General features: G+C 33.5%; 1 protein-coding gene across 1 annotated transcript in view; it reads right to left on the bottom strand.

Annotated features, from left to right (window-relative positions):
* The window catches only part of scfd1 (sec1 family domain containing 1), a 32,586-nt gene extending 10,135 nt beyond the window's left edge, over positions 1-22,451 (bottom strand). The window contains exons 1-18 of the mRNA XM_041276249.1: positions 22,405-22,451; positions 21,326-21,396; positions 20,787-20,875; positions 20,445-20,535; positions 20,204-20,326; positions 19,881-19,968; positions 19,312-19,401; positions 17,472-17,527; positions 16,430-16,515; positions 15,448-15,547; positions 12,286-12,425; positions 10,468-10,558; positions 9,813-9,886; positions 9,410-9,491; positions 5,033-5,129; positions 1,914-1,984; positions 1,685-1,764; positions 1,283-1,345 (exon numbers count right to left, since the gene is read on the bottom strand). Of these exons, the coding sequence (XP_041132183.1) occupies positions 1,283-1,345; positions 1,685-1,764; positions 1,914-1,984; positions 5,033-5,129; positions 9,410-9,491; positions 9,813-9,886; positions 10,468-10,558; positions 12,286-12,425; positions 15,448-15,547; positions 16,430-16,515; positions 17,472-17,527; positions 19,312-19,401; positions 19,881-19,968; positions 20,204-20,326; positions 20,445-20,535; positions 20,787-20,875; positions 21,326-21,396; positions 22,405-22,435 (1,523 nt within the window). The 5' untranslated portion in view covers positions 22,436-22,451. The remainder of the gene's footprint in view (positions 1-1,282; positions 1,346-1,684; positions 1,765-1,913; positions 1,985-5,032; positions 5,130-9,409; positions 9,492-9,812; positions 9,887-10,467; positions 10,559-12,285; positions 12,426-15,447; positions 15,548-16,429; positions 16,516-17,471; positions 17,528-19,311; positions 19,402-19,880; positions 19,969-20,203; positions 20,327-20,444; positions 20,536-20,786; positions 20,876-21,325; positions 21,397-22,404) is intronic.
* Positions 22,452-22,979: the final 528 nt, after the last annotated feature.

The following is a 22,979-nucleotide window of genomic DNA, read 5'->3' as shown; positions in this document are numbered from 1 at the left end:
AAAAAGTGCACCATTTAATAACCAGTAAACAAAACATATGGTGCAGTACAATTACATTCAATTTCCAGCTGCGCAAATACATTAATTTTGTTTTGTTAAATCACAACCATAACCACAGATACTTTACAAGTGTACCACTGCATCGCACCGACATGTAGAACAAGTTACAGTATGTATTCAAGTCATTCAAAAAGTACTCCACTCAAACACAATGTTTTCTATATCATGCCATAAACACTTTCCTCCTATCGGCTCGTTTTTCTATGGCCATTTTAAAGATTCTGTTTGTTTCGTCTCCAGTCGTACTGTTTTATCAGCATATTCAACAACGCACAATTTCAAGCCTGCTGAGTAGAGTTTTCTTTTTTCTTTACTGTCCTACTCTATCCAGCGTCAAAATCACCTGCATTATTATAGCATTGAAGTTACAATAAACAGAAGACTTGAAAAAGTTTACTATGTAGGTTTCTAACCAATATCTGTTTGGTACAGATCCCAGGGGCGGGTTCAGTTTGAATGTTGACAAATCAACGGCTCGGGAGGGTGAGAATACGGAAATTCATAGATTGACAGCTATTGTGTTAACACTAAGTGAAGCGGTATAAATGTGACGTTTTCGAAAAGCGGTCAGTCAAGAGTCTGGAAGCTTGCATTTAACATTCAAAATTACTAAGAGTACTGACAGTAAGAAATACAAACTATTAATTAGAACAGTGGTTTTGTGTTTCTACCTAGCAACATGACCTCACGCTGGTTAAATTTGGCCCTGACACACATCATTTGGGTAACACCGTGACTGTATCATCATCATTCTAATCCCATTGTGGCTCTGGTATAGTAGTTTAGCGGTGACACACCATAATCAGCGCACGGGGGGAAAATTTCCAGGGCGTTGTTACGGATCTTTAACTTAATAAGTTGCCAAAATAGATATAGATATATATATATATATATATATATATATATATATATATATATATATATATATATATAATAATTATATTGTAGTGGAATAGCTAGGCTATTGAGCATTTAGACAACAACATTTGGTTTTGCCTCTTCACAACTGTATATTTTAAAGCCATTCTGATGTGTACAAAATGCTAGTTTATAGAAAACAGGACCACAAATTCTAAAAGTGATAATTTCCTTTTATGAATCTTGTATAGTACTTTACCTCCAATTTAGGTCCAAGGAAAATGGCAAATATTGATTTGAACGTAATTTGCGCAATCAATTATAATTCTTAGCATGGCACATAAAACACAAAAAGGGTGCTTACCCCATTGTTTTAGTTCCACTGTTGCCGTAGTTAGTTGGCCCTGCAGCCATTTTGGCAAAAGCTCTGACATTAGGGGGGGGAAAAAAAAAAAACCACATTATTAATTTATTTAATTGGGATAGTTATGCTATTTGTTTTGATTACCAGTGTTTATGAAATAACATACTTTTGACTTGTTTAACTAATATTTCATTTGGTTGAGAAGAGAGGCTTCATTATGCAATGGTTACATGCAAGACATTTTAAGTAAAAGCAGCTTCTTAATTTAATACTTTTTTCTCTGGCTCTATCTATCTCAAAACATAACTTCAAGATTTGAATTGCTTTAGGTAACACAGCAGTTACAGTACACAGTTTTAAAGTCAGAGTCACAGTTAAAAGAAGCTATTTAAAGTTGCTTACTTCCATTGTTTGATGTAGTTTAAAGGAGAAAGGTTACATCCAGCATCAGTTAATGCTTTTTTGTACTGTTCCAGGTCAAACTGTAAAACATATATGGTATACTTTAGTATTGCAATAGGGACAAGCAGAGAACTTATTATCAGGCTTAATGAAGGAACAAAGTATTGGTTTTCCGATAAAACTTGACATATCCTAAACAATATATGGTATTAAAAAAAAGCTGAAATACCTCCGAGGGTGGCTGTAGTGAACTGATGTAATAGATCAGAAACAGTCTCATCTTATCCTCAGGAGTGCCCGCTGTGGAAATTGAAAATATATGCGGTTGTAAACATTTTGTAAACTCAAAATGTAATGAAGCAGGAGAAAGGAATCCTTTAGCTCAATTGTAAACTGTTGAATAATTATCTCTTGAGGCATAATGTAGGGGGAATAGCATATTTGATAGAATTCAGTAGCTTGCAAACGTGAAGCAAAATGGTTAGTTAAGTCAATATAGCAGTGAAACTTAATTTTCACTGTACAACACTGGTAATGAAACTTGACAAAGAATTATAGAAAAACATCTGTGTGCCAACTGTACAGACAGTAGTGCGATTTGAATTATTGCTAAGGCCAGGTTAAAGACAATTTATTACATGCCGCTATATTCTACTCCCTATAGACATTATTTGAACAAAGATATTTTCTTGTCTCATTTTTGGGAACTAGAATCAGTCATAACAGCTAACATTATCGGTTATCAAAACATCTTTTTTTCTTCAGTTATTCTAAAATGTAATACTGTAAATGTAGCAATGCCTCTGAATCGTTTTATGAAGATATCACCTGGATAAAATGGCAGTATAATACTCTCAAGTCCTGACAGACAACTAAAATGATGAAAATAAAACAATAATAATAAAACAACCGGTTCTATTAGCAAACACAAATCAGATGCCAACTGAACAGGACTAGTTTATCCATTCCCTATACATGTCACTCAGCATGCTGGAATGTAAGTGTGACATACTCTTGTACTACAGCATGACGGATGAAACAGCCCCCCCCCCCCCCCCCCCCCCCCCCCCCATGTACTATGTGCACAAAAAAGAAACGGTGCTTGGCAAGAGACTGAGGAATATGATTTATTAATTGATGTGCATATTTTACTTCCCCACAAGACAGCAATTCTCCCTTTCAGAGTCTGCCTAACTGTCTTCATCTGCCTAATGACAAGCAAAAAATGTAACCATCACAAAGCACAAATCTGCTGGCTATTTTCCTCAAATCACTCGCGGCTGACAGCAAAAATACACAGATCTTTCTTTTCAGCTAGAAGCCATTTTCTTTAATTTTTCTTTTACATTTACACGTCATCACTTCAATTTCTTGCCTGAAATCTTTCACTAGTACGACTGTATATCTTTCCTTCATTTTTTTCCCCATTTTGTCATGAAACGCTAGACTAGATTTTGAGGTTTTGTATTTACATCTTGCCAATAATTATTTAAATGGACTAAAACTTGACATTTGTGAGTTGTCAGCAAAAAAAAAAGTTAAATACCAATTTAAAATATATTTTGTTCATCAGTTATTTATAAATGAATGTACATTTCTGATTGCAGACCCCCTCTATCACTACAAATGATGTATTTGGGAATATAAATCATTTCAAGGCAATGAGCATAAAATATATTCGCCTATGTTACCAAGATGCTTTCCAGTGTATTAAAAAATACAACAAGCAAGCAAAAAAAAATTAATTGTTAAGGCCTAAGTATATGGACATGTTCCATAATGTTCTTCCTACAAAACACGCTGTTACTGTACATGGTCATACAACAAAATAATATTCAATTATGCAACACAGAGACATGTAAAACAGAATACAGCAGACATCATCATGAGGTACTAGCCAAACAGTAGCAAAACTTTGGTCTGGAATTGTTTAATATTCCCACATCTGCTTATCTAATGCCATTTACAGTTTTGTAACTACATATGGAAATAATAAACATGTTGCTGTGATGGAGATAAGACATTATGAAGGCTTCCCAAGTGATCCCCCAGAAAATGTACAAAAAAAGACTAGATGATAATATTATACTTTCAAATGTTTTTTCCAATATTACTATTGTGCATTTAAAGTGTTTTATTACTGCAAAACTCTTTGATATTTATGAATCTGCTCTTTCATCCATTTCTTTGTAGTATAACTGATTAGGCTAATTAAAAAAAAAAATGTTAAGAGGCCATTGAGATTGAAAAGCTTGTAAATTATGCATTACCTTAATTAAACAAACCTTTAATATACTAAATCAAGACAGAATGCATAGAGACAATTCATTTATTTTTTAATTCTAGTTGGTTATTGTTTTTATTTTACATTGGTGCTAAACAATACCGTATTCCTTCGAATTTAAGACACACTTTCAACCAATTTTCGTTTTTTTCTCAATAATGGCTTGCATCTTAAATACAACAAAAAAAAATCGGCAATAAAAGACTTGACTGCTGGAGTACACAAACAGGAACGTGACTGGCTGCCCGAGGAAAGACCAACATAAATGTTACTGCCCGATCTCGAACCATCCATGACATGAAGACAATACCACAGTTCACAAACAGGGAGAAAAATAGGTGCGAGTCATCACAATTGGAAATGAGAAGCAGCGCACAACTGTAATGCTCTGTGTGACGGCAGACAGTCGCAAACTCCCTCCACACGACATTTTCTTACAAGCTGAATTGAGGTTGTCTCTTTGTAAATGCATCTTTATTTGATGTTTTATTCATCTTAAATTTAAAGGAACACAGTACTTGCTTAAACAAATCTTACATTAATAAACCAGGCAACATCTTTCAAATGAAAACAGAATTCTACATGCTTAGGAAATATCTTTCAATGTTTCTTTAAATGCTTCAGTAACTTTAGCTGCAGATACTATTAAGGTGTACTTGATAAATAGACACCCTGTTCACTGGGCCTAACCTTGCTCTTTAATCAAACTGCTACTGATTCTTCCAACAGGAAGTACACAGTCTCAAGCATACAACTGTTATTGGCACCAGGCTTTTATAAGAGTTTGCCTTGAAAGAAGGTTTGGCAGAAGTGTCTCAAATCAGATCAGTATGAAAACACCTTTACTTAAACCCAAAAGGACCGTATAGCCAAATAATTCCCACCAAATCATAAATTGTCTAAAACTCACTGAAAAATGTCGCAGGGCGTATCTTAACTGAATTGAGAACATGGGATACAAGTAAACCCTCTGCTTCACGAAGAATGCAGTAATATAGTTACCTCCTGAGCTTGCACCCCCCTCTAACGTTTTGCTTATAAAATCATGCAGTTTCAGTACCTACCATCTGGGTCACTGATCATGTCCAGTAAAGACTTGTCCAGTGTAGATTTGCTCATCAGTTTTTCTTCATACTCAAAGTAAACATCAAGTTTGCGGCTCTGTGAATGCATGTTTCAAGGAAATGTCACATAATTGAGGCATTCAGGAATTACACAGTCATTGAGATATCCCAGTTACTCGACTGTTAAAATGTCTAAATGTATATCATTCTTAAGAGTTGGATGTAATCAAAACCCTTTATTTTATCTTGTTTAATTCAAAGTGTCAGCTGGTATGTAAAGACATCAGATCATATTAATTAATTTGATGATGACCAATGGTTTTGTGTGGAAGTAAATGGATAATATTTGTGTGTTACGTGAACATGGGGTTATTCAAGGACACCATGATATTTTAGGGGTCTGACACGTGTAAAAAATTGAACTTTTAGAAAACATTTTGGGATACTGCTGCAATTGTTTGCTCAAAATTTTATGAATGATCTATTCAGGAATATCAAGATTTATGTTAACTAGAATAAAAATCATACCCATTGGCTGCGTGTTATTTAAAATCGCAGGAGATCACAAAATAGTTTCCTGGGTTATTACATAAGTTTTTTTTTTTTTTAAGTTTCCAAAAATTTAAAATGGTGTCACCTTGACAACGCTGGGTATTTTTCAAAACCTAACTGCTATATTCTCATGGCAGGACACTCGCTGCCTATCCTATTTCCTGACTTGGATTCAGGTTTCTTAAGAAAAAACAACCACTTGAGCCGAAATCAAAACAAAGCAGTAGATGCTCTCCCACAGTCTCACTCACATCAAACACTAAAAATAGGCTCATGAAACAATGCCAGTGACTGGACCTGCTGTAGTAATCCCATAGTGCACTGTGGTACCTACTTTACTTTGAGGTCAAACTGTTACTGAATATCCATAGTAGGTACTAGTGGGCCCACACAAATACTTTTACACTTAAATCTTGTTTAGGGTGCAGTAGAGCAATACAGGCTTTGTAGACAGACACTATTACATTATGTCATCATCCTCTGGAACTTTTCTTTAGAAAGACAACTTGTTTGCAACAAGAGCTTGTTTACAGCATATAAGAGCGATAACAAAAAAAATTCAAACACACACACAAACAGGTTTTCCTGTTCCGTACCACATCATGGACTGCTAGTGCTATGCTAGCTGTTTCACAGTGTGGGCAGCAATCACACTATCAGTGCACTAGAGAGGCCATTTGGAAACCGACTGAATAAAATAATGAAATGCCAAGTTGAGTTAATAAACAAATTGATGAGAGAATTTGATTACAAAAACCAAACATTGGTACATCACAGCCTAATAACCAATTCCATTACAATATTTGTATTAATTGGAGAAACTCTCATTAGAAAAAGGTTGTCTTATTTTCAGCAGAGTATGGGTTTAAAGAAAAACAGGTTTTTAAAATGTAAAAATTAAAAGAATATGGAATAATTGACTCCAGACTGATTAAAGACCACAACTTTTCTAATTTTGCCTTGTCAACTTTGTTTTAAGATCACACACACACACACACATTATGATTCAAGGATCTGATTTTTGTTTCTGCGTAATTTTTCAATAAATAAATTGATAACACATCAGTGGACCGAGTATGTTACTATTACTCTGCTTTACTTTTTTTTTGAGCCTTAACACAAGAAGTCAAAACCAAATAAAGAAAGGTTTATTTGTTGAGAAGAACAACCGGCTTATATTCAGTGTTGTCACTTACATGGACAGTTTAAACAAGTCTGATATGCCAGAAATCTGTCGAGCACTGGCTAGGTGATTCATTTCTGGTTTCCTCTTAATATCTGGAAAACAGCTGTTGAGCAAACAGTGTAAGACTAAAGGTCACACAAGTGTCTTGCAAACAAGAGTCCCCCATTAGCAAAGAAGGAAACAATATGGACTACAGGAAAAAGTCAAAAATCAGTATTCCTGTTTAGTTGCTTATTGACAATGGGCACAGATAAGAAAAACAAAGTCATTTCTTAATTTTGTGAAGCACAGTTTCACAAATGGATATGGTCTCAAAGGGTCCATATGAAGATTTTAAAACTCACTGCGGAAACACAATTTCTGTTTTTCTTGCAACTCACTTAAAAACTAGGGGTAGGCATCAATATCGATATTTTGATATGATATTGATAATTTAAATATCACAATATCGTGGGATAAAAAATAAATAAATCACAAACACTCGCTGAGACATGTTATTGCTAATACAGCTAAAAATATAACCGCTGTACAATCAAGTTTATTTTATATTAATATACAACAAACCCAATCATTGTCATTCTCGTGGGCAAACAACATAAACTATGTATTATTTTTAAACTTATTCCATTGATTGGCGTTTAGGTTGCAAATGCTATTTGCCTGCTGCATTAAGCACTACTGGTATTTAAATGCGTCAGTGGCTCATTGCATTTTGTCTGTGCGATTACTTACGCTACTATTAATGTATTTTTAAAATGTACTTTCAGTATTTTATATGAGATGTAGTTTTAAAACATCAAAACACACATGCAAAATTCAGCATGACACCATATTTAATATTTTTAGAGGTGTCGTGAGGACATTGTTAAGCAAAGCACCACTAAATTAAAGCAAGTTATTTGCTTAGATATATATATATATATATATATATATATATATATATATATATATATATATATATCATATTTTCATATTGCAATTTCATATTGCAATTGTGTTATTATATTTTTCTGGTGTTTTGGAAGACTTCAATATTATTGACATCGAAATATGTGCACAATATCGATATAGAATTTTCATATTGTTGCACATCCCTACTTAAAACCCTTTGGGATGTAGTTGTTATTATGGCTCCCAACATTGCTTGCTTTACAAAACCTGGAGGGAATAATTATTTTTTTTTTTTATTATTATTTATAGTGCTCTTCTTTTTGTATTATTCTAACTGCTCGTTTGATTTTCAGAAGTATAGTAAGTTTCCGTCATCCAGCTGATTTTTGCTATCTGCCTTTTTTTTGCTGTATGTTGATTAGATTTACTTTGTAATGAAAATTCACTTTTCTTTAAAAACTGTAAGCACATTAAAGAATAACCTGGTATGGTTGCATTCAAAACAGTGTGTTTTACTTATTCCTCTTTTTGATATATTACATTATTACAGAATGGTTGTTTTGTAAACAGCAAAGCATGCAGTAAACAGCGTTGAGGGTAAACCACAGGATGTCCATTTTAGTTAAAGGTACTAGCACAAAAAAGTGAAGATGATGCCAAGTATGGTCATATCTACAGTATTTGAAGGGAGTACAGAACAGCTTGAACTGTTTACAAGAAACATGTAACCATACCTGCAGCTGTGTTTACTGTACAGTACCTACCAGAGATATGTATTTTTGCTCCAGCTGTACAATAGAATCTAAAACACGTGAAGCATGATAGCAGTAGGCACGAGCACAGGCAATATTGCAGTGATTGGATACAGTATGACGCTAGTGTTGATGAACAGCTGAGTGAATAGGGATTACACTGATCATAACGTCGCAATGTGTATCTCGACGACAACATTTCTGTCCCACACCACCTTCTCAAACATGTTTTGATGATACATGTGGCTTTAGTTTCTGAGCTTGGGAACATTTGAAGTTTGGCTTGCTTTGCAACTTTAGTTTCTTGAGAAATCCACTTGGTGTTCTTTGCACTAAAAATGACATACCACATGTCTTCCTATTGACCAGCTGTGTCTCACACATATGTTGTCTGCTTGTGTGTGAGCTGGAGTGGTCACTCTGATCAAGGCAGTACCATTAGCAAAGGAAGTACAGTAACTAAAAACTATATGACTGTGGCCTCTTAAGAATCCTATATCAAGTACAAATAGAAACAAAAGGGACACGGAGTTCCTACAAATAATATAAAAACAGCAATGCATCAATGAGCAAGAATAAAGAAATATCCACTGAAAACTAAAATACCAATAGAATGAGAAAGTTGGCAAAAAAAAAGAACTTGTGATATTACAGGAAACTTAAATAGAGAAAATAGAGCCTTTTAAACAGCTTTCTATCTGAAAGACTTGTGACCAGCAACCTGAATCTAAACCTCTTTAAAAAGAACAATTTGTTCCAATAAGATTTATTTGTGTGTGCTCCTACTGATGGCAAGCTTGGGACCTTTCTGTTTGTTTTCGACTTTGTAATTCAATCACTTCACAGGGAGGGCATTATACATACTTTTTACATAACAGAAAAAGAACAATATTGGCATGAGCCTAGTACACATGCTATGCATAAAAAAAAAATTAAACACAAATTATTGTTGGTAGTGTAATATATGAAGCTGTAGGAATACTAGGACATGCTTACCTTAATATGTTCTAACACAGCTGTTGCAACATTTGTATGAAGATCAATAAGTCTCTTTTTCTCAAGCAACTCTGGAAGGGAACTTTGAAATAATGAAAAACAAAAGAAAAGTTTTGATGAAGGTTCAGGACAGAAATATTCCATTTTATCTTAAATCAAGATAATGCAATTTTATCACACTAGCTTTTTGAAGTTATTATCTTTACCCTTACTGTGTGTGTCTATATATATATATATATATGTATATATATATATATATATATATATATATATATATAAACAAACCACAGTCTCAAATTAGCTTTGAACCATAATGCACAAGTGGCACAGCCAATTGGAAAGGCAAAGCACACATGTGCATGCACGTTTATATATTTCATACTGAAAAAACATGCTTATCTACCTTACTGCAGAGGTAAGCTTTGCTGTGTTATCAGATAACATACTGATTGCTCCTTCATCCTCTCCTTCTAGCCCCTGTGCAAAACAAAAAAAAAAAATGTTAGGCAAAATTCGGACACAGTTACTAGACATAGCAAAGGAAATATAATAAACATACCCCCCCATTTATAAAAAATAAATAAATACAATATCCATTACATTCTCCTACTTCTCTGCATAAGCTTGTGGAATTAGCCATTACAAACATAGTTACTGTGCATGAAGATATTAAACAAGAGCTCTTTGTGCATGTATTCCAGCATCTAAACAGATTGTAGTCTATTGCCCTACTGTTGTTCACTACCACAGATCTGTGCAACAGTAAAGACAGAGAAAATGGAAATCTACCTGCATCAATTATTTAGATGTATTATACATTTTCAAAAATGTCTTGTGAGTTTACATAAATATCTATGGGGGGGTAAATTAAGCTTTATAGAAATGTACTGACTAGAGCGGTTAAGATGACAATTATTATTATTATTATTATTATTATTATTATTATTATTATTATTATTATTATTATTAGTTGTGGGATTTTTTTTTTTACCAATCTTTTTTTTTTTTTAACACACCTTTGCGCGTGATTAGTTTATATCACTTGACAACATTCTTACCATGATGCTTTTAAGATGCTTAACCTCATCCTCTTGGGCCCTGTATGTATCCAATTCCTGCTGTACGGACTCTGCTACTTCTGGGAAAGGGCTAGAAAAATACATCACATTATATACCTCATAGGACACACGCTATACGAGAGGGAAAGATGTAGGTAATCCTTCTAATAAACCACAGTTTGGAAAGGAATTAGGGAAATGCTAAACAAGCAAGGTTGTAATTCACTGATCCTCCAGTGCCAACCTTTACAATTACAAATATGGAAAGGTGTATTTTGCTTATGTTGAGACACTCTTATAGTAAAAAAACTGAAGTGGGTTAGCATGTCGATACCCACTTGTGATTTTTAAAACGAAAAATGCTACACATTATATATATATATATATATATATATATATATATATATATATATATATATATATAAATAAATAGTGAAAATATTTTTTGGCACGTACTTGGATACAAAAATTAGATGTTCGTATTTACTACAAATGACAAACATACCTTGCATTTATTTACCGTCTCACCAGAATTTGCACGACAGTTTCACAAAATGGCAAATGAAAATGAGCTATGTGTGATATGCGAGATATACAGGATATATACAGCTCTGGAAAAAATTAAGAGACCACTGCAAAATTATCAATTTCTCTGGTTTTACTAATTATAGGTATGTGTTTGGGTAAAATGAACATTTTTGTTTTATTCTATAAACTACTGACAACATTTCTCCCAAATTCCAAATAAAAATATTGTCATTTAGGGCATTTATTTGCAGAAAATGACAACTGCTCAAAATAACAAAAAAGATGCAGTGTTGTCAGACCTCGAATATGCAAAGAAAATAAGTTCATATTAATTTTTAAACACAATACTAATGTTTTAACTTAGGAAGAGTTCAGAAATCAATATTTGGTGGAATAACCCTGATTTTCAATCACAGCTTTCATGCTTCTTGGCATGCTCTCCACCAGTCTTTCACATTGATGTTGGGTGACTTTATGCCATTCCTGGCGCAAAAATTCAAGCATCTCGGCTTTGTTTGATGGCTTGTGACTAGCACTACTAGCACTGTTTTGACATCCAGCTGGTCCTATTGCAAGAGGATAGTGATGACCACAGGAGTGGTTTTTATACTTTTCCTCGTTAAATACGATTTGGTTCAGGTGATCCCATAATCAGTACCTGATTCAGTAGAATGAGGTGTGCCTGTATTGGAATTCAACAGACACTGGAATGGAATGGCTGCCATACATGTAGAGATGCTGATTTAAGAAAAATTTGCAGTGGTCTCAATTTTTTACAGAGCTGTATATATATAAAATATATAAAATAAAAAAAAAATGTGTTGTCAACTTTAAGTACTATATTTCGTGAATAAACAAAATAACGTTTAGCTTGAACTGCTATTTGGCACCCTTTGTTGTGTAGTGAATTCACTGGCGTAAAGTAAGTCCTACACAACTTGTTCTTTACTCCTGGGATATTTTTCTATTTTAACGTGTTACATATTGTAAGGTCTTGCTGTAAAATAAAGGCTCACACACAGGAACAATGGCCACTAAGCCTGCGTTAGAGCAATATAATGGGTTTTATTACTTTTGATAAAAAACGAATATCCAAACGAATATTTAAATTATGAGCAAATATCCAAACATGAAAATTCTGTGTTTGTCCTAGCACTACATACATACACATATCTAACTATCTATATCATATATCTATATCTATCTATATATCTATATATATCTATATCTATATCTATATATATAATTACACAATATTTAGCACTTTCTTATTTTTAAGAGAGCACCCACCTGCCCTTATGTTTTTGCCAAAACTTGTCAGCAGCTGTCAAGTCATAGCTTTTCTTGTTCTTTTTCTTTGGTCTTGCACCAGCTGGTGAGTTTTCAGGACCAGTGGACTCTTCCATGTCCACTCTGTTCAAATGGAAATCCTGCAACAACAAAAAAACTATTGATGTCTGCAGCACAAACATGAACAGCTTATGTAGTTCATTATATCTGTCTTAAAGCCTGTTGCCAGCAGTCGAATACATGAAAAGATTAACTCAGATTTTCATTTATTTAGCAACATAAAAAAAAAATAATTGTCAATGGTTTGTTTGAATTTGATTAACTGAATTTCAGCCAGCACTAGACTTTTGTCTTCCGCATTTAAAACATAATGGTTTTGTAAAAATGCCTTTAAACTGATTCATTTCACATACTTTTCATAACTGCTCTAAAAGGTTTGTTTCTTTATAAGTGATTTGGTTAACCATAATAAAAGCAAAAAGTACCAGAGAAAGCGGAAAATAGCTAACAGCATATGTTACTGGATAAACAACAAGAACAAATTAAAGTCAAAACACATGTAGCATATTTTTGAAGGCATTTCAAATCCAATACCTGGCAGTTTGGATATATTAATATTTGATTATTAACTGTGGCATAACTGAAGATTTAAAGATGACTTAAAGATCATTCAGTCTTCCAAAACAATTATATCATCCAAAACATAGTACAAACATATGATCACTCCCTTAAGGACTTCAGACACTTGGGAATAATCTGTACAAAATGTACAAATCTAAAATTCCAAACTACAACCATTACCCAAGACAAACCTAAGACTAGAAGAAAAAGCTGTTTAACTAGGATGAGCAATACTTGAAGATAATATCCTTAAGGAATAGAAAGACGACAAGCGTTGAATTGACAACAGAACCTGCAGAAGGCACAGGTGTCGCTGTCCATCAAATCAACAGTACGAAGGTCACGCCTTAAATTTTAAAGGATGTGTTGCAGTAAGAATACCTCTGTTAAAGGGGAAAAAGGCTAAAAGTCTAAAACATGCACAAGAACACAGACACTGGACTATGGAACAATGGTCAAAGGTGAGCAGTCTATATATTTTTAGTTAAAGTTATAAGGTTAAGTAAGTTCATTATAACAATTTGAGTTAAACAACATGCAGTAATATAAGACATGTCCAAGCATTTGGTGCCAAAACTGATACTTTCCTTGAACTAGCAGTCCAACCATCCATTTTCCACTGTTCTTTTGCCTTCAGGCATAATGGTTGAACATCGTTGGAAACATTTGCCTCACCCGTCTTATTTTGAATTTAATAAGAAATATAGCTTTAAACTTCAGCATCAATTACCTACTGCTCTGTTCTGAGAAATGAGCTTTTCCATGTGTCCGGACACCAATATTTTCTTTCAATAGTTTGTTTTTTATTCCCATCAGTTACCATCATTAATCTATTACTGGAACTTTATTCAACGCACTGTCATCATTATATATTAATGATTAATCATATGTCATCATTATTTTCTGATGTGTTAAAAAACAAAACAAACATCAAAGGCTTCCATACCACCGATGGGGAAAGTCTTTAACCCACAGTACGTCAGAAGTTTTTGCACATTCTGGATTTTTACAGAACAAAGTGGTGTATTATTAGAAATTATATTTCCATTTTCATTTTTTTATTGTTTTAATTCTACAAAATTACTATTATAAAAGGAAGGCCAACATAACAGGTGAAAACACTAGCAAATACAATTTAAAGAAATACAAATGTGTTAGCCACATAGTGTAGCAAATGTAAAAGAGTTGTTATCTTCTGTTAAGGCAGTGGTTCTAGGAGGTCAAGCTTTTTTTTTTTCCCCCACAGAAACAATATACTCCATTAACACATTTTGCACAGATCAGTATATTTTTTAAATTTGGATTTGTTCTCACACTTTAGATTGCTTACTTTTTTTTATTTCGTAGGACTAGAAAACCTGTGGGGCCCAGTACAGGACAGTTACAATTGCAGTTTTGTTAGTCCCTGAATTAACATGACACAGGGTTAGATATCTTGTTGACAGGTGCAGATAGCAGAAATGTGTCAAGGTATAAGAGTCATCTGTGCTCCTGGAAGGCCACCAAACATCTTCCAACCAAAAACAATTGTGGTACATCTGTGTACAAATACTGTACAGTTCAATTTCAATACTGTAAACACTTCAGGCGCTGCATTAAATATTCAAAACAATGACTTAAAGGTGCAATAAACATCTGAAATAATTATCCTAAAATGAAAACCCAGACAAAGAAAATACAACTTGTTTTGTGCATTGACATGAAGGGTAGTACAGGATAACAATGGGCTGAGCCTGGAAAATTACAGCCTACCTTTGCAGTGCTACTTTCCTTAAAAAAATCTTTAAAAGAAAAATGATTAATATTATTTTTTAAAATGGCTTGAAATACTGAACATGCTCCACACATTTGTCAAAGTTCAAGTCATTTTTTCTAACAGCTACCATATGTGTAATATGAGATTTAAAATATTATTTTCAGAAAGAAAAATATATTGATGCAGACAAATAAGTATTCTTCTTGATTTGGCTTGACCAAAAAAAAAAAAAATTCAAATTTATGCTTTTGTGTACATGTAGCTTTCCTACTACAACCAACAGTGTAAGACGTTGCAAATATTTATCTATCTAATTAGAATAAAATTATTATTAACAATTAATTTCATGGAAGTCTACAAAACAACTTGCAAATGAACAACAATAATAATAATAATAATAATAATTTTAGTGAACCTCATTTTATTTTTTTATTGTATAGTTGGACTATAAAAATCATACCATAGGGATTAATATAGAGTTAAGGTTGGCAGTATTTAGACAAATAAAACAGATCTTAAATTGACCACTTAGTTTGGTAAAACAGCCACAGTCTGATTCCTTTTCATTTCTTTTACAGCTGTCACCTCTACACAATCTAGAGTCATAAATGAATGATTTCTGTTTTGGACCAGAATATCAGTAAGTAAATGTGATTTCAAAATGCTGAAGACAAACATTGAGATGCAGCTCAGAGTCGATCTACTTCTTTGGATATTTATGTTAACACATGATTTCATATAAAATTTCACTTTTACACAATGAGAAAGCAAGAGTTTTTCCTTACCAAAACATCATGTACCAAGGCCTGATATGTCCATGTATGGTGCAGTGGGGTGGCCAAATCTAGGTTTCTGTCCACAAGAACTAACAAAGGTCTTTGGAAGCTGAAGACAACAATCAGAAATTCATCACAAGCCAATTCTTCAATAGCCCTTTTTGAAAAGGTTTTGCAATGGCACTTACATGTCTAGATCTGTGCATTAGCAACTCTATGGGCCTCATTCACTAAACAGCGGTCAATGACCAGAATTACCGCGTGCCAGGGGGAAGCCACACCGCTCGCAAAAATGAACCAGCGGTAGCTCTTTTCATTAAGCTAATTATATGCACAAATAAAGCATGCTAAATTATTCATTTGCAAGCTGTCAAAATGTGCAGAATTCATTGACCAGCCGTTGCATCGGTATGTTCGCTGCACAAAGGCTTCCACTAATTCTAATGTGTTGACATTACGTGTTTCTCCACTTTCTGTGCTCTTTTTCAACAATCTTGTAATTGGGACCTGCTTGTTCGGTAATTATTTAGCCTGAACTTCAAGTATGATTTTCTTGTTTTTGTGCACTGCGCTGTCAAGATGCTTGTCAATAGTACCTTTTCTTAGATGATCCAAAGACACATTAGAAGTTGAGCAAAACAGAAACCCAACATCTGCAGCTCTTCTGTTGGGTTTGTGACACCGCCTGGTTTCAATAAGCGGTACTTTTAACACACGCCGAGGCACCTAGTAAAGTTTGCATACTTAAGTGATAATTGGTTTGTGTATCAAATACCTCCCTCGCAGTATTTTGTGACGTGATTTGCATGCATTTCCACACTTAACATTACTGATTATATTTAAATGACTCAGACTTGCTAGGTTGCCTGCCACTGGTTGGTGATACAGCAGGTGTACAAAGCATGCAGTGAAGGGGCTTACTGCATGCAAAACACGTTACTGCTGTTTAGTGAATGAGACCCTGCATATCAAAGATGCAGTAATGGAATACCTGAATTGTCCAGCTCCGACGGTGTCCCCAGTAAAAAGGCTGTTTCTCGCATCTCTTAGGTTTTCACGGAGCTTCTTATCCAGTTTCTTGAAGGGTGAAACAAAGTTAGATTTACAAACCAGAAAATATAACACACTGTACTGTAAATGATTAGTAGTAACAAAGGCAGTTTTCCATGAGATTTGTTGAAAATACCAGATGGAATAAACAGACCAGTGAATTACAGTTCCAAATTATTCCTATGCATGACTGCAAACACCCTATGGACTTTCCAATATATGTATTATATATATATATATATATATATATATAGTATATATATATATCTATTATATATATATATATATAATATATATATATATTATATCTTGTTCAATAAATGAATTATTTTTTGTATAATACATTTTCATGATGAATATAAAATGTTCTAAAATCTGATACGACTGTCTAGCTCTCCCAGTGGCAGATGATGTTGTAAATATAGAATATATGGCCTGCAGTGAATTACACGGTTATAATTTCATCGAGGTGTACTGGTGACTTCACCAGAACCCTGAGATGCAACTACTGTAAAACCTAAAGTAATTCACTTCAGGTTTTAAACCACAGTAAAACATCACAAATCAATCACTGCTGTAGGTATGTTTTCACAAAGTTTATATCAAAGGCAATTCTCTTGAGTTTTTGTTTTCTTGGCTTCCTGTGTTTGATTCTCTGTCTTCTACGAGGGAATTTCAAACAAGCCCACATTTTCGGTACTTGGAATTTTTGAGTAAACTAGTCAACAGTTTTAAAGATCTACAGGGAATGCCAAGAAAAAATTGTTGGGAAAAGTCCTAATTTGGATAATGCATACATCTTTTAAATGTACAACTTCTAATTAAGACAATCAATTTGTTTAGAGACTTGTACATCTCAAAGAATGTATACAAATATATATAAAATTTCCAATGATTCTCTATGCATACATTAGAGTAAAATTACTAAAATAAACGTCGATACCTATTATTGATTATAAAATAATTGGGTTGCCAAGTCTTACCACTGCTACCATTTCAGCAGCGTTCCCCCTTGGACATCTTATTATGGGAACAGCACCTAATAAAACAAATGTAACATGCTTTTAAGAGACATGGCTAATGGGTTGAACAGAAGGTAGTTTTGCCAACTGTACCTTGACACATCCATCAAGTGTTTTACAGGGTGTGTATTAATAAAAAAAAAAAAAAAAAAAAACTAAATTTAAGTTTATTCAAATATTCATTTTCACTTTCAGTGTGTTGCGAATATATAATTATTACAACAAAGTGAGCATCTTTGTCACAAAAACCTTAAGACTCCTTGACATAATAATCAGCCTGGGCCACTGAAAAGCTATTCAGGAGTGTGCTGTCATAGCACCTGAAGGGGGTGCTGGAACCACGACGAACCGCAGATATATATATATATATATATAATATAGATATATATAGATATATATTTTATTGACCTGATAGTATTCAGAGTTCTCTTTTTTTTAATAAATGTGACAGAAACCTTTTAATACCCTAACATTGCATCTCAAGTCTTCATCTGTCATGTCAAGCCTATTCTCATGCATTTCAATTTTGATGCAAGTCAGAGATAACCTGTGATTGATTGGTGGGCTTTCACTCAATAGTGAACATTTTCTTTTCCAAAAAGAAGTTTTGTTTTAGAAAGTATGTGTTGAACCATTTTTGGGCAAATCATGTCTTGTGTCAAATAAAAAATAAATTCAAAACATTGGGCCACATATTTAAAAACAGATTGCGAACCAAATTTAAAATGGAAGTTGAGGGAAAAAAAAAAAAGAAAAAACACCTTGCTCATTTTCTTTTCATTTCATAAAAAAAGTTTTTAATATTCTGCAAATCATAATGTTGGGGGAAATGTGTGTTATACGTGTTTGATTTTACTTAACTAATTCGCAATCAAGTTAAAATACTATTTACTCCTATCAAAATGGAGCTTAGAGTTCACTAATCTTTGTTTAAATTAATTTTAATTCTAATTATTCAGAGAGGTGCGAGAACTGAAAAAAACCCACAAATACATTAATTTCCTGTTTAGATTCATTCAGATGTATTAATTTACGCAGCCTTACGATATTAGCAATTTATGAACAACGTATTTGTATTTAATAGACTTGTGACTATATGCCAGATTTCCATTTGCAAAATCTTTGAATATCTGACTGACTGATTATCTATGTGTTTGACTGACATTTTGTTGGAAAATGACACACTGCAGCTCTCACTGGAATGGACTTGGGGAATTTCCTGGTGCAATTGGAGGTTTAATGCAAACCTAATAAAAACAGGATTATGCAAAAGACACAAAGAAAGTCCACAGTTACTGTGAACCATAGGAAGGCAATAGCAGCCACAGCCTGGGAAAAATCTGTAAAATATTATCACACAAGGGATCCTGAAACTTAGTTATAATACTTTATCAGGTCAAATGTATCAATTCGGGGTCACGTTTCTTTAGAACAGTAGCTGTATTCAAAGTTTCAAAGAGAGTCTGGAATAAATTAAACTAAACTTGGAAATTATGGTTAATAATATCTAATCTTAATAAAACTACAACTGTATTTTTACTTTTCACATTAGACAGTTGGTGCCACCTGGCTTTCTAAAATGGTATGACAGTTGGTTATTTTTCAATTAATCTGCAAAGAGTAACCAATCAAAAAATAAATTAGGCTTCATAAGTTAGGATTAGATGGTGTAAATATTAGACCTTCCTAGCTGTACTGGAAGGGTACTTCCGATGAGACAATGGTTTAACTGTTACATTTTATCTCAAGACATACTGAAACCCCTCCAAAAACAGATTTCCAAGCACAAAAATGAACTTACCTAATGTAACAAAAAAGCAGAAGAGACTGTCAACTATTGTGTCTATGATGATCTCCATGTCTGTGTCCATGATATCCGATCTGTTGATGGCTTTAAAATAAATGAGACTCTTCATAACCGCAATACTTCATCAGATCATTATTTCATTTAAATGCATCACGTTGTGTTACGGTAACTACATGCACTATTAAAAGAAAATCCATCTTGCAGGTATTTTTAAGATTTGGCTTCATTACAGGATATATGATTTACCTGCAAGTATATCCACAGTACCTATTCAAACCTGGCAAGTACTATACAACCTGGTACCTGACTGGCATTCTCAGAAAAGACTCTCACAGCAAAAAAACCCATGATATTAGTGGTCCTTAAACATTGCCCACAGCATAGCAACTGTATTTTCTTTAATTTAAAAAAAACAAACAATAAAACCCCCGCTGTTATAAGCATACCATATCTTTTGTATATAGTTTTAAAATGTAACCTATACCTGTTGGAAGCGAATTCCCCCCTTTCAACAAACAATACTCAAAACTCAACAATAAACAACTAGTACAGTTGTAACCTACCATGGTACGAGATGAGCTCTTTGTTTTGGTTGCAAAGTACAAACATATCATCTTCCAGTGTAATAAAGTTCAGATACTGATCAAAAACCTGTCAAAATATTTGGAGTTCCTATTAATATGGTGGTTACAAATTAAACACATTTTCATGGGGCGACTGCAAACCACACAAGCAGAGAAATACAACAAATAATAAATTGTAAGGAATAGGAATTCAAATAACTTTCTGAATGAGTGTACAACCATCAAGTTTCTCAACACGGGCAATACATTTCTACACACTACACAATATATAAACTATATTACACTCTGTACAGCAGACTTACCTTCGTAACCTGGTTTACTGCATTAGCTCCCAAGGCCGCACTTGCAATATCTTCCAATTTACTTCTTGAAATTGCAGATATAAAGTTCAAGTAGTAAGATTCATAAAGCTGATTCCGAAGGTCCTAAAAAAAAAAAATTTAAAGAAAAAAAAAAAAAAAAAAATATAATTTTTTTTTTTTTTTTTTTTTTTTGAGGACAAACCATTTTTTTTTTTTTTTTTTTTAAATTTATTTTAATTACCTGACATATCCTGTCAATATTTTCTTCCGTTGGCATAACAAAATAAATGGCTGGCACATCTGGGATGGGGTCTCTATCAGAGTGCAACAGGCTAAATAACAGAAATGACATTTTTAAACAAGTTAGGGTTTTATCAAACAAAAACTACTCTTATGAAAGATTTGACATTTTACTTCAATTAACTTGGCTCTGCCATTCCAGTTTATATACACATTATTTTTCATAAAACTCTTTCAGGATTCACATGGAAAATCATGCTCTTAAAAGCCAAAAGATAAGCTACATTGAATAAGGATTATATACATCAACCCCAAGATGTACAGAAAGATAATATTAACTTACAGGTGCAGTGTGATCCCCATGTCTCTCAACTCTTTCACTGCAAGCAGTGGTGAGATGATATCCTGACCAAATCTGTCATAAATTAGCACCTACACCAGGCAGAAAAAGAAAAATATTCTGAATTATACGAAATCACCATTTCCAGGGTGACACTTTATATACTGTGAACCACTAGTTGTCAAGTGCAAGCAAATATAACATGTATTTTATGTTTAAAAAGGCACGTTTGGTATTTTACATTGAATAGCAATACAGCTTGCATACACACACATGCAGGGCTGGATTAACACTGGGCTGTAGGGGCTGCAGCCCTGGATCTCAGATTTTGAGACGCCCCCAAAAATATATATCAAGAATACAATACATAAAATAAATAAGTAGGGTGTGACTACATAGATCGGAACAGGGCTGTTTTATCAAGCACTATTCAGCCGGAGCAGCAAATTGAGAAGAAATAGCCATTCACAATTCCTTATGATGTTGTTCAATGACATTACTGTTAAAAATGGCAGTTTTCATATATGTCCATATTCCCTTACCTTCCATACTGGCTCCGATGCACTGTTTTTCACTGGAGGGACATTAAAATTTAGCATCCGCTTCAAAGCAGCTGTTAAACACAACGCAAAAAAAAAAAAAAAAAAAAAAAAAAAAAAAATATTAGATTGCAACAAACTTACACACAGCTGCAGGAAATAAAACAACGTGCAGCTAAATTTTTATATGGTAATTGCTGTTTTTCACAAATAGCTTAGCTATTTAGCTTAATCGCCTTACATAGAGTAACAACCAACGTTTCAAAATCCAATATCAACATTAAGTTAAGTGCTTTATCACTGTATTCATATGTTACTATTATCCCCTCAGGGCAGGTGGTGAAAGTACTTAGTCGAAGTATTAAAAACACCCAGTTCAAGTCAATATCTATTTAATGTCGGCTGTCTTGCACCAATGAAGAAAAAAAAGGTAACTCACCAAATGCTGTCGATCACTGTTTTTATATTTAAAATGTATTTATACTGTATGAATTAATATAAGCAGTTGTTTATGTGTATATCTACCCAGGCATAAAACTGCCAATCAACACACCTTACCAACTGAATTAGTCATAGTATATTATTATTAATATTGGCCCCGGATGCTGTCTCTAATTAATAAGCCACAAAACAATTTTAGTTTAACGTTTAAAAAACATATTTGGAATCGTTCTAATTACCTAAATAGAAAAAGCATTGCTTATCTCACGGTAACTTGCACACTACTTCCTGGTGTCAATTATCTCTTTAGCCACTGGCAGTTCAATTTAGAGTTTAAATCACCTTACAAAAAAAACCCCCAATACAACTAGCAATATGACTTACAATTCCGATATTTTAAACGCGACCCATGAACCACGTCCTTAACACAACGCTGACGTATTATTGTTGCTACATACATGTACACCGACATTACCAATGTAATTTGATTTGATAACTTAATAATTCTGTACATTTCTGTCATAAACTACATTCATAAAGAACACTGCCCTGCATACTCTCCACGTCTCATACATGTAATAGTTTTTTTTTGCAAATGAAAAATAAAACGCTCACTGATGTAAATATTTTTTTTTACAAACCTGCCTGCTTTTCTCTGACGGACGCTGCCATCTTTAATCTTTCTGAATTATTCAATGACGACACATCGGATGACGTGGCAGGTCTGAGAGTGCTTGTAACAAAAGTTAGGGACCGTCTTCTTTTCCTAAACAATTACTATGACGCAGTATCTACGGTAAGTAGGTGGACGTCATTTTTGCTTTCGTTAAATACGGATACATAACTGTCATTTGGGAAAAGCTGATCTTTTGGAGATCTAAGCGATAGTGGCATAATAATAATACTTTAATTGTTTCAATTGTTTGCAATATCATTTGAACATTTGGGAAATGTGACATGGCTTATTTATGCTGCTGTACATCCCATTGACTGTTTCAATTCACGTTCAACTTTTTTTAAACCATATATATATATATATATATATATATATATATATATATATATATATATATATATATAATATCGGTTTAAGCCAAATTTGTTTACTGTCAAAACTGTCCAGTTTATTTACATCCCTCAAATATAATTTGTGCAGTGCACAAGGTTAAACCAACTTAAAAACCTGTTTGCTACTTAATGCTGTGGTATATAACAT

The sequence above is a fragment of the Polyodon spathula genome, chromosome 17, assembly GCF_017654505.1.
Source record: "Polyodon spathula isolate WHYD16114869_AA chromosome 17, ASM1765450v1, whole genome shotgun sequence".
NCBI lineage: Eukaryota > Metazoa > Chordata > Actinopteri > Acipenseriformes > Polyodontidae > Polyodon > Polyodon spathula.
Note: the sequence above shows the minus strand (reverse complement) of the source record. Positions and strands in the feature narration are given on the sequence as shown.